The 13,140-nt window shown below is 35.3% G+C and overlaps 1 protein-coding gene across 1 annotated transcript; it reads left to right on the plus strand.

Moving 5' to 3' along the window:
* The first annotated feature begins 10,880 nt into the window (after nucleotides 1-10,880).
* On the plus strand, nucleotides 10,881-12,206 carry LOC131028855 (uncharacterized). Its single transcript, XM_057959222.2, has 2 exons — nucleotides 10,881-11,240; nucleotides 11,602-12,206. The coding sequence occupies exons 1-2, from the start codon at nucleotides 10,989-10,991 to the stop codon at nucleotides 11,860-11,862; spliced, it is 513 nt and encodes a 170-aa protein (XP_057815205.2). The 5' UTR covers nucleotides 10,881-10,988; the 3' UTR covers nucleotides 11,863-12,206.
* The last annotated feature ends 934 nt before the right edge of the window (nucleotides 12,207-13,140 follow it).

Consider the following 13,140-nt stretch of genomic DNA (forward strand, 5'->3'; position numbering starts at 1 on the left):
TTGACATACTCAAGGCAGAAAGGCTATTTATCAACAATGAAAAGAGTGAATTTTGCAAAGATAAGTTGGTATTTTTGGGTAATGTTATTTCATTTGATGGATTGAGCATGTATCTAGGAAAGGTTAACGCCATTCTTGAGTGACCTACTCCCCAAAGTATTACTGAGGTGAGAAGCTTTAATGGTTTGAATTTTTTTATAAGAGATTCATCAGGAATTTTAGTGGTATAAGTGCATCGTTGACTGATTGCACAAAAGGGAAGGTCTTTACTTGGACAAAGGTAGCTGATCTTAGTTTTGAACAGCTCAAGAAAAAGGTTACTGAAGCACCTATCCTTACCATATCTGATTTTGAGAAACTTTTTATAGTTGAATGTGATGCTTTAGGGGTTGCTATTGGGGGAGTGTTAAGTCAAGAAGGGAAACCAGTTGCCTTTTTCAATGAGAAATTAAATGAAGCAAAAAAGAGGTACACCACTTATGATAAGGAATTCTATGTTGTGGTACAAACATTAAAACATTGGATGCACTATCTCTTACATAGGTAGTTCATTTTGATGAGTATCAAGCTTTGAAGTACATAATTTCACAAGGTAAGCTGTCCTATAAACATGCTAAATGGGCTTCATTCTTGTAGGCCTATACTTTTGTTGTGCAGCGTAGGAGTGGTAAAACCAATGTAGTAGCTGATGCTTTGAGTAGAAGATGTCATTTATTGGTTGTAATGAGTCATGAATTGGTTGGTTTTGAAGAGATGAAGGATGAATATGCAAATGATCCTCATTTTAGCAGCATCTTGGCAATTCTAAACAGTCCAAACCATATCCATCAGCATTCATTCGAAGACTACATATTGCTAGATGGTTTCTTGTTTAAGGGATCTCAACTTTGCATTCCCCTTGGACCACAAAGAGAAAAAGCTATTGAGAGAGGTGCACTCAAATAGTTTGGGTGGACATTTTGGAAAATATAAAGACCTTTGGATTAGTAAGTGAGAAGTTCTTTTGGCCTAATATGAGGAGAGATGTGAACAAGTTTGTTGCTGCTTGTCGGGTGTGTCAAACAACAAAAGGATGATGTCAAAATACAGGATTATATCTGCCCTTACCTCTGCCACAGCAGCCATGGGTTGATAGTTCTATAGATTTTGTATTGGGGCTTCCACAAACCCAGAGAGGCAATGATTCAGTATTCGTGATGATAGACCACTTTTCTAAGATGGCCCATTTCATACCATGTAAGAAGACCAATGATGTGAGCCAAGTGGCACACTTGTTCTTCAGGGAAGTTGTGAGGTTGCATGGTGTTCCTAAGACAATTACCAGCGACAGGGATGCCAAGTTCTTATGCCATTTTTGGAGTCTTATGGAAGAAGTTGGATAACAGGTTGCAATTCAGTTCAGCATACCATCCCCAAACTGATGGTCAAACAGAGGTGGTGAATAGAAGCCTAGGCAATTTGTTGAGGTGTTTAGTTGGAGGCAATCCTCAACAGTGGGATTTGGTGATACCTCAAGCTGAGTTTGTCTATAACTCTAGCATAAATAGATCAACAGGTAAGTCTTCTTTTCAAATTGTATATGTTGCAAATCCTAAAGGTGTTGTGGATTTAGTTGACTTTCCCGTAAGCACACAGGATAACCCAGTAGCTACAGAATTATTAGAGAATATTCAAGAGATACTTCAGCAAGTTAGGCTCAAATTACAATCCATGAATGACCGATATAAAAAGAAAGCTGATTTGCATAGGAGGAGAAAAGTCTTTCATGAAGGAGAAATGGTTATGGTAGATCTATGTAAAGAAAGGTACCCTCAAGGTGCCTACAACAAGTTGAAGCCCAAGAAAATTGGACCTTGCAAAATCGTGAAGAAGATAAATGATAATGCCTATCAAATTGAGTTGCCTGAAGACTTGGACATTAGTCCCATCTTTAATGTTGCTGACCATTCATACTCGGCTGGAACTAGTGATGATCAGATATGAGAAGAGCAAAATGAGAAGGAATATGACAATTGGACCAAACATGTGCCAAGGAAGAAAAGAGAGCAGACTGAACAAGTACTGGATACCAAATTGATGGTTACTTGATCTAGATCTTATAAGTTGTAATTTGCTAAGTGGGAAGGTCTACCTGATTCTTATAACTCTAGGGTCTCAGAAGCTGACTTGCTCAAGTATAGACAAGCTGTTTCAACGTTTGAACTAGACACAAAAGGACTGAGATGTTCGAGCTTTTCAAGGCAAGGGGAGGATGATGCGGAGCATTAGTCTAACAGTCATTCACGTTTAGTTGTGGGTGACTTTTTCTCAGTCTTTTTGGGGCTTAACTATAAATTTTAGCCACCTGATCAACTAGCTCTCTTGACCAGTCTTCTTTGTAACAGCTGTCCCATGATTTGATTAATGTTAAGAGTTTGGTTGAGTTACTTTAGGAGCATTTTCAGCAATTTGGAAGGGTACGCAGGAGTGAAATAAGGTAAAGATTGTCCAGTTAAGGAGCTGTTTGCATTGTGATCTCTATGGGAGTGAGTTTAGGATTAGTCACTGAATAAAATGGGATTGGCTGGTATTCGTAGGAGTTAGTTCTTTTTTGGAGGTTGTAATTTTATATTTAGAAGAAATAAAGAAGTTCTGAGAATGCAGGGCTATGCAGCCCAGATTTCTGTTTACTTTTTTGTTCATTTTATGATTTTTTTCCCTCTATTATACATAGAGTTGAACTGTTTGCTTGCAGGATCTACATCAGCAGGGTCACTGGGAATGAACCCTCGAGGCTTAAGTATAGGTCTAATAGGGATCTTGACCTCAAGAGCTTACCACCTTTGAGTGCAAGTCTAAGTGACGATGAAGGTTTGACACCACTTTGGTAATCAAAGAAATCATGAAGATGATGCTTCTACGATAGAACAAGAAGCTTGTTTGATTAAGTTGGTACTTGTGAAAAAAAAAATTAGCAACCAAAGGGCGGTTGTTACATTTTTAGATGCCCAATGGTATATGTGAGAAACTCTAAGATGTATGGTATACTCTATTTTGGCTAAAAGCGTTTTAGGAATTAGTTGCCTAAAAGCCTTTTAGCAATTAGTGAAATTGCTGATGCAGGCATATTTTACAGTTTGACAGCAATTCATATCTTCTAAAGTATGCGGAAGGAAGAACTATTTGCTAAAGGTGTTAAAGAGGGAAATTTCAAATTTGTATAAGTTGTGTGCAACAATTCCAAAAGAGGCATTATCATCTGTTAAAATATGTTCGTTCGTGTTTACGAAAATGACGTAAAACTATATATATATATATATCATAATATATATAAAACACTAAATATTAATCGAATGGTATAATCTACAATTCATAAGTTAACTATGTATCACGATACTATCGTGATTGTTATACATAAACAGTCACGGTATTATCGTGACTGTTCATGTATAACAGTCACGATAACTATCGTGACAGTCCTATTACAATTAGTTAATGCCGACAGGTTAATGCCGACAGGTTATAAAACAGCGACTATATTATTATTATGTCGTTTGTTAGGAAATAGTCGGTATTCAAAAGACGTGACTGTTGACATTTACATCGATTCAACTTATATATATAGTTGATCTTCGTTGGTCAATCAATCAATCACAACGGCAATTGCATTGATCAGCGAATATCAACTATACATAATATATTTATATATTAGTATCTTCTGATCCAATTTCCTTAACATGGTATCAGAGCTGTAAGGAATATAAAGAAGAAAATATATATATAAAAACCTAACATATAGCTGAGAATATTTTAAATTATAAATTAAATTATGGCTCACTGTATGAGAATGGAAGATAGATTAGAAGGTCCTTCAAACTTTGTATCTTGGAGGACAAGACTTACTTCTCTTCTAATGGAACTTGAACTAGAGGAATATATTGAGAAGGATATGAAAATGCCGGAAGAAGAAACTGAGAAAACTACATGGAAAAGGAGAAACAACAAAGCCAGGAAATTGATTATAGATTCAGTGAAAGATTCTATCCTCCCGAGCATATCGAGAATTACCAGTGCCTTTGAAATGTTTAAAATCATTCAAGACACATTCGAGATAAACAATGCCAGTAGAATCTTAACATTGAAGAGTCAACTTCTCAACATGAAAATGAACAAAGGGGAAACAATCACCTCCTATTTCCTAAGGATATCTGAAATAAGAGATCAACTTCTCTGTATTGGAAATACTATAGAAGATACTGAACTTACACTTATCGCCCTAAAGGGTTTACCCATCTCTTGGGAAACCTTCATTCAGTGCATAAGTACAAGACCGCCTTTACCTAGGTTCGAACAATTAAAGAACGATTGTACTCAAGAAGAATCGAGATTAGCATCCAGAGGAATAGGGTCGAAAAATGAAAATGAAGTACAAGCCCTTCATACTAAAACTTCTCAGAAAAAGAAGAGAAAATTCAACAATTCAAGTAATGGAAAACATCACTTCAAAAGGGATCTCTCCAAAATAAAATGTCATAAATGTGACAAATTTGGACATATTCACAAATACTGTCCAGAAAAACAGAAAATTCAAGCAGCCTTAGCAGAAACTAAAGGAACAGAAAATTCTCTTTTTTATCTAGCCTTAGCAAGTGAATTAAATTCCAATAAAAATACTTGGATAATAGATAGCGGTGCATCAAGACATATCACTAGATGCAGAGATCAGTTCGAAACCCTTTCTGGAAACTCTACAGAAGAAGTAACCATTGGTGACAACTCCACTTATTCGGTAAAAGGAATTGGGACCTGTTTGATACAGATAAGAGATGGAGTCACTCTACAGTTAAAGAAGTATTATATGTGCCCGGAATAAAGAGAAACCTAATCTCAATATCAGGGTTAGCTGATCAAGGATATAGGGTAACATTTAATGAAGAAAAAGTTCTTCTCTGGACCAAAAACACAAACATCAAAAATGCAATGTACATAGGGTCCAGAGATGGAAGCTTATACAAACTATGTAATGAACAAAAAGTAGCCCTAAATCACAATGTTCAACAGAATAATGAAATTTGGCACAAAAGACTAGGACACATTGGATATAGTGCTCTTCCTACTTTGCATAAAATCACCTCTGGGGTACCCTCTCTAAAATCTGAACACTTGAGCATTTGTAAGGGATGTGCATTAGGAAAGAACATTAAAGGATCTTTTCCAACAAGTGAACACAAGACGAATAGTGTTTTAGAACTCATTCACACTGATATGTGTGGCCCCATGTCCACTCCTTCTTTTTCAGGTGCCCTATATTATCTAATCTTTGTGGATGACTATTCAAGGAAAACGTGGATATATTTTTTAAAACTTAAAGAGTCAAGTGAAGTATTAGCCAAATTTCAAGAATTCAAAACATTGGTAGAAAATCAAACCAATAAGAAAATCAAAACTCTTAGGTCAGACAATGGTGGGGAATTCACATCTGACAACTTCAAAAACTATTGTAAATCTGTTGGGATTAAGAGGGAGTATACTGTACCTTATAACCCTCAACAGAATGGAGTAGCAGAAAGGAAGAACAGAACCATCATTGAAGCAGCAAAAGCTATGATGCATGATCATAATATTCATATATCATACTGGGCAGAAGCTGCCAACACTGCAGTTTATATTCAAAACAGATGTCCACATGCAATACTTGAAAATACCACACCAGAAGAAGTATTTACAGGAGTTAAACCTGATCTCAGTCATTTAAGAGTATTTGGATGTCCAGTATATATACATGTACCAAAAGAGAAAAGAACCAAATTAGAACCTTCTGGTAAGAAAGGTATTTTTCTAGGCTACAGTGAAGACTCTAAAGGATATCGAATCTATATCCCTAATCAAAAATCAGTAGAAATAAGCAGAGATGTCAAATTTGAAGAAAACTTCTCATCCACTAATAATGAAGACAACAGTTTGTTTGATCTTGAGAAAGATTTATCACTTGAGGAAGAAAGCGAGAATAACAATTCAAATATGAATTCAACACTATCAAATAACGAAAACGCAATCCTTGATCCTGAACCTTCTTGTGTAGAAAATGTAAACAACAAAAAGAGACCATTATGGGCTAGGAAAATGCTTGAAGAAAACAATATGGAACCAGCACAAATCTCCAGAGAAAACAAAAGAACTAGAACGCAAAAATGTTACACTGCACTTCTAACTGAACTATCAGAATCAAAACCGGTCAGTGTTGAGAAAGCATTATCAAAACAAGCCTGGAGAGAAGCAATGGTTGAAGAATATCAGTCCATCATGAAAAATGATGTATGGGACATTGTCCCTAGACCTAAACATAAGTCAGTTGTATCATCAAAATGGCTATTCAAAATCAAGTATGCTCCAGATGGCAGTATTGATAAACATAAAGCCCGATTTGTTGCTAGAGGATTTTCACAGAAAGAAAGCATTGACTATGAGGAAACATTCGCTCCAGTAGCTCGTTACACATCTGTCAGAACCATACTTGCAATTGCAGCCTCTAAAGGATGGAGAGTACATGAAATGGATGTCAAAACTGCATTCCTAAATGGTAAGATTGAGGAAGAAGTCTACATTGAACAACCAGAAGGATTTCTCACTCATGACAAAAATAAATTCGTATGCAAGTTAAAGAAAGCACTCTATGGACTCAAACAAGCTCCCAGAGCATGGTATGAAAGAATAGATCAATATTTGAGCAAATTGGGGTACTCCAAAAATATTGCAGATCCTAATATATACTTCAAAATTGAAAAAGGAGACATGATAATCCTTGTTCTCTATGTTGATGACTTACTCATTACAGGAGAAGACAATCTAATAGATAAATGTAAAAAGGACCTAGTAGCTGAATTTGATATGAAGGATATGGGCCTACTACACTACTTTCTAGGTCTTGAAATTATTCAAAACAAAGATCATATTCTCCTCAGTCAAAAGAAATATATTTCTGATATTCTGAACAGATTTGGTATGGTAGATTGTAAACCTCTTGCTACTCCTATGGAGACAAATCTTCAGAAATTAAAGGATGAAGCAGAAAACTCAGAACCTGCAAATGTGACACTCTTCAGACAGATAACTGGATCCCTCATGTATCTAGTGAATACACGTCCTGACATTTGCTATGCCACAAATGTACTAAGTCACTTCATGTGTGAACCAAAACATATTCATCTAGTGGCAGCTAAACACATCTTGAGATATTTAAAAGGAACAAGTGATCTTGGACTAAAATATGACAAGACTGAAATTCAACTTCAAGGTTATTCAGACTCAGATTGGGCAGGAAGTACCACTGATCGGAAGAGTACCATAGGAGTTTGTTTCAGTTTGGGTTCCGCAGTAATATCTTGGTTTAGTCGGAAGCAATCAGCTGTAGCTCAGAGTTCGACAGAGGCAGAATACATGGCTGCATCTATGGGAGCTAGAGAAGCAGTATGGTTAAGAAAATTACTTTTTGACTTATTTGGTAAACCTCTATTACCTACCATTATTCATTGTGATAATCAGAGTTGCATCAAGCTCTCTGTAAATCCTGTTTTTCACAATCGGTCAAAGCACATAGAGATTCCATATCACTATGTGAGAGATATGGTAGACAGAAAAATTATTAAACTAGTCTACATCAGCACTGAGGAACAAAATGCTGATATCTTCACTAAATCCCTTGCAAGGGTGAAGATAGAATTCTTCAGGAACAAAATTGGTTTGATCAAAATATGAACTACTAATGTACATTTCATTCATAAATATATATATATAATCTTTGAAATATTTCAAACTTGTGCGAAGATGACGATCTTCTGTTTATCGTTTCTATTTCAGGGTGACGATCCTGACAATAGAAACCAGGTCTCAAGATAGACTCCCGAAAGGGGTTGAGCCGGATTGGTCCGGACATCTTGTTACCAAAATCATCACTTGTTTAACAATTATTTAAGATAGACTCCCGAAAGGGGTTGAGCCGGATTGGTCCGGACATCTCAAATATGTATATTGTTATAAGTGATAAATTATCATGATATGACATTTTGAATTGAGTCATATATTTTGATGTGAAAATTCTACAAACTTGGTAAACTCTCTCTCAAGAGGGAGTGTTAAAATATGTTCGTTCGTGTTTACGAAAATGACGTAAAACTATATATATATATATAACACTAAATATTAATCGAATGGTATAATCTACAATTCATAAGTTAACTATGTATCACGATACTATCGTGATTGTTATACATAAACAGTCACGGTATTATCGTGACTGTTCATGTATAACAGTCACGATAACTATCGTGACAGTCCTATTACAATTAGTTAATGCCGACAGGTTATAAAACAGCGACTATATTATTATTATGTCGTTTGTTAGGAAATAGTCGGTATTCAAAAGACATGACTGTTGACATTTACATCGATTCAACTTATATATATAGTTGATCTTCGTTGGTCAATCAATCAATCACAACGGCAATTGCATTGATCAGCGAATATCAACTATACATAATATATTTATATATTAGTATCTTCTGATCCAATTTCCTTAACATCATCAACAAATGATGAAAGATCCAATTTTATTCCTTGGCATCATATATTTTGACATGTAAATGCACTTTCACTTGAAGAATTAAAAAAGGAACAGCTTGTAAATGATTTGAATCTATATTTACCAATCAAGTTCGGAATGTATGAAAGCTATAATTTGGGAAAGCAACTTTGATTTTCTTTCTTAAAGAAAGGAGCAAGAAGAGCTAAGTTGCAAATTGAATTTAACTATGATCATTGGTTATTTTCCTGTTTTGAACAAGCAATATAAATCTATGCGATATATCATGTCATTAACTCATTTATTATCTCAAATCATCAATTATCAATACCATTTTGTTATTTTTTTTATTATATAAAATAGCATTGATATTAAGGTTAAGTTTGTTTATAGTTTTTTTTTAATGCACAAATATTTTACTACATTCTTGAGATCCAAAGAAAAACTTGAATCCACCCTCTGATATACACATTTCTTCCTCAAATTTAGGGAATTGGGGTGATGAAGTGTTCGTTATATTGCTTTCAAACTTCATAGGGTCTTGGAAACCATGTAAACTCGCAAACATTACAAAACCAAATGATCTATCCATACAATGAGGGAAAGCAGAAATTACAACTTAGAACATTTTCAGCTTTTTGTACCATAATTTGTCATTGCTTTGGTAGAATCTGGAAACAGAAGTACAACGATGTTCAGAAGTTCTTTTTTGTTCCTTCTTTCTGTCAAACTAAAAGTTCAAATGAACTCCAGTTAATTGTTGCTTAAATGGTCTGTCTTGTACTTAGAGTTAAACCTGTTGCTTCCAATTTGACTTTACAAGTCCTTTAGAACAGTCTGACACACGGGCCTTAGACAATATATGATTAAAAGGATGAATAATAACATAATTTATCTTGAAGATGGATCACATGCTGTGATCTGAAATGTTGATTTAAAAATTAAAATGGTTTCACAGCTTTTTCTAGGGATTGCATGCTAAATTATGGACCTCCCCTCAATAGAAGCTCTCAGACTCAATCTAGCCAAAACCTTTTTCAATCTGACTTCATGCTGTTTCAGGCACTCATCATAGCTACCTTCTTTGGTTACCACTTTCTTTTTATATGGAAAGTTGGCTTTAACCCCTCTGCTTAACTTGACCCTTTCCTAAACAATCATTCAGTTCACTCTAATTAGTAGAACTTAGTAACAGAGTATGGCATGGTATTGAGGAACAATAAATGACCAACGAGCATAGATAATTGCATTTCCTGTCCTGAAAAATAATAGACTTCTGTTTTGAATTCCTGTGACCAGAAATATTTTAAAAATAATGGTAGAAGCATGTAAAGAGTTCAAGGTAATATGACATGGTAAGATGTTGCAATAGTTTGCATTTTTTTGTTTCCTTGATGTGGATTTTGTTCTCCAAAAGAAAAACAGAGTTTGGTTCTCTTCAATGTTCCCCCAGATGTTTATCCAGGGTTCTTTGTTTGAGCACATGTTAGAAATGATTTATTCCTTACTTTATGGGATAAATCTCTGACTCTCAATATGCTCTGATAAAATGGATTTTGAATTTAAGGGACGCATGATTCATAATATGCAGAGCAATTCACCACCCTCTAGAAAACCGCAAAAGAACAGGAACTGAAATGACTCATTTCACTCAGATAATAAAATAACAACACACACATTCTTAAATTGTCAATAAGAAAAGAAAAACAAAAATTATGTCCAAACACTTCAGTTGCAGCATACCTCAACAAATACACCGCAAGGCACAAAATGACAAATCAAAAGAACATTTTTAAGTCCCAATCCTTACTGGCATTTCTCTTTGGCTTTGAGGCAGATATATATACATGACAGTCTTAGCTTGGCATACTATACAATACTAAATGGTATCTCATGGTTTATACCTACTTAACATTTGGCTAACTCCTGGTTCTCCATATGCTTTCCCGTCTGTGACGAGACTTGTCTTAGTCACTATTTTGTTGGCCTTTCTGGCCTTTCTGTGTTCTTCTGGCTGATGCGCTCTCTCCCTCTCCCCCCCACCTCTCTCTCTCTCTCTATACACACACACACGTCTTGTCCTGAAAAATAAATCTTCTTCCATTAAAAAATGATCAGAAAAGATGTCTTTTAAAATTTTAATAACTTTAGGCCATAATGGTCCATAGGATCTATCAAACTGTGCTTGCTTGTTTGGAAACTTAGTGAAATTTGCAAGGTTTGTTTGATTGTTTTAAATTAAAAGTTTATGTGCTCGGTTACAACTGAAATATCTGTATAATTGTGACCAACATCATTACATGATTTTGTTGCCCAATCTTACAGGAATGCATTTGGCCCATCATTTGGCACAGTTTGTTTCTCGGGTCTAGTATTTGCAGCAGTGCAAATAGCTCGGGCTGCTCTGGAAAAAGCAGTACGCTCCAAACGTATGAGATCGTCACAAGGCATTGTTTCTGCTGCACTTGGTTGCTGTTTGAATTGCCTACTCTCAGCAATTGATTTTGTGAATAAGTTCACCATCAACGTCACTGCAATGACAGGAGAAAACTATTGCTCTTCTGCTAGGCTGGCATATGAACTTCTCAAGCGGAATCTTCTATCAGTAGTTGTTGTTGAAACAATATCCACCCGCCTATTGTTTGGAATATTCTTAGTTGTGTCCCTTGCATATGCCATAATGGTAAGTATATGGTGCTTACACTATATTATTGCTTTGAGTGTAGTTTGTTTTCAGGGATTTGTATTGTCTTTTGGATCCATCTGCCCATAGCGTTTAATTTATGACTTTTGGGGTCTACTTGGCAAAGCTTGGAAACCTTTTACCTTGATGATGAGTTCAGCGGGGAGATTGGAAATGTCTGAAATTAAACACTACAAATAGGCAGATATAAAAGCTCTCAACAATTATAACTTTGTAGTTTATGGCTTACGAGATGAGATAACCTTCACAGTCCTTTAGGCTAAAATGTTTATAAGTTTGTTTCTATCAGTGTTCCTAAAACCTTATATCAACCACAACCGTTGTATATAAATGCTTGCAGGTATGGGGTGTACTCAAGGCTGCAACTTCACTTGGAAGGGATGCCTACTTGGTTACAGGGTTTGCATGGTTACTGCTATTCATGGTACTTGGATATTTTGTTCATGTTCTGGACAATGTAATAGATGCCGTTTATATATGCTATACAGCAGATAAAGACAGAGGACGCGTGTCAAAACCCGACGTTCACAGTGTGTATGTTCTGCTTCCTGTTTCCAGAAATGACACCTCTTCCCTTGCAGTACAAGAAATTTCTTGCTAAATTTGTCACCAAGAAAAAGTAACCGAAAGTAAAAGTTCCAAAATTTGCGTGATTTTGGTGAGAGCATTATAAAAGTGCAATTTATTTTTTCCCAATTTTGATTTAAAGAGTTCATGCGCTTGAGCTAGTTCAGATGAAGCCTCGTTTGGGAGTTGTACCAGGCTGTGTGGAAGTACATCCAAAATTTGTGTGATTTTGGTGAGAGCGTTATAAAAGTGCAATTTATTTTTTTCCCAATTTTGATTTAAAGAGTTCATGCGCTTGAGCTAGTTCAGATGAAGCCTCATTTGGGAGTTGTACCAGGCTGTGTGGAAGTACATTTATATGTCTAAAAGATTGTTTTAGGAGAGTTGTTGCAAACTTTTCTAATTGAAGCTTATTTTAATTGTTTTTATTAATATTTTATGTACTCAAGATGTTTTTGATTAGGTAAGCACACATTTTGAAAGGGTCTAGATTCTTTTACAGGCAAAAAGATATAGCCATAAGGATAGCAAGACTGCAAAAGACAGTCAAAGAAGAGCAAAGAAACATCAGAAGATAGAACACAACAAAACCTTTCAAACAACCAACCCAAGATAGAACACAACAAAACCTTTCAAACAACCAACCCAAGATTATGGTGGTTTATAGAAATGATCCAACAATTTTTGTTTAACCATTGTAAACAGATCCTTGTCCTTGAAACATCTTTTCTTGGAAAAAGAAGAATTCATCAGACCATGGGAAGAATCCTCTCCCAACCTTGAAGTTTTAAAAGATGAATTCAACATCACACTTTTCCTTTTATTGTCTTCCTTCTGCACTTCCTCAAATGAAGTAATAGACTCCTCAACAATAGCAAGAATGTGATCCTTTTTCCTCCAAACAAAATGATTTTTTTTGTTACAAATGTGATCAAAATGGTTACAAATAAAGAAATAACCAAGGAAAGAATTATGGATCCTAGTCATATTGGAATATCTAGGAGGAAATGATCTTTTGAAACCCTTGTTATGTTCGCTAGTTTTCTAAGTAGAAACATCTTTTTTCTTCTCATTGTCCTCATAATTGATAGATCCCTTGATTGCATTTGCATATCTTTTAGGATTTTCTACATTTGTTATCTTGCAAGGTTTTGTAACATTTGGATTTTGAGTCTATTCATAGCCAAGCCTAGTCTTAATGATGATGACATTTGAGAATTGATAATATCACCTAGGATCTCAATACTCTTCTCAAACTTTAATTTTTTGTTCAGTTGAGCATTAAATTTCTCCAATTCCTTCCTCAAGAAAA

This window comes from Cryptomeria japonica, chromosome 8 (genome assembly GCF_030272615.1).
Source record: "Cryptomeria japonica chromosome 8, Sugi_1.0, whole genome shotgun sequence".
Lineage (NCBI taxonomy): Eukaryota > Viridiplantae > Streptophyta > Pinopsida > Cupressales > Cupressaceae > Cryptomeria > Cryptomeria japonica.

Excerpts from the sequence above, each read along its gene's own strand:
- LOC131028855 (XM_057959222.2), top strand. The coding sequence starts at position 10,989 with ATGAGATCGTCACAAGGCATTGTTTCTGCTGCACTTGGTTGCTGTTTG. Across the intron at positions 11,241-11,601 it reads CCCTTGCATATGCCATAATG|GTATGGGGTGTACTCAAGGC; the intron begins GTAAGTATATGG and ends AAATGCTTGCAG.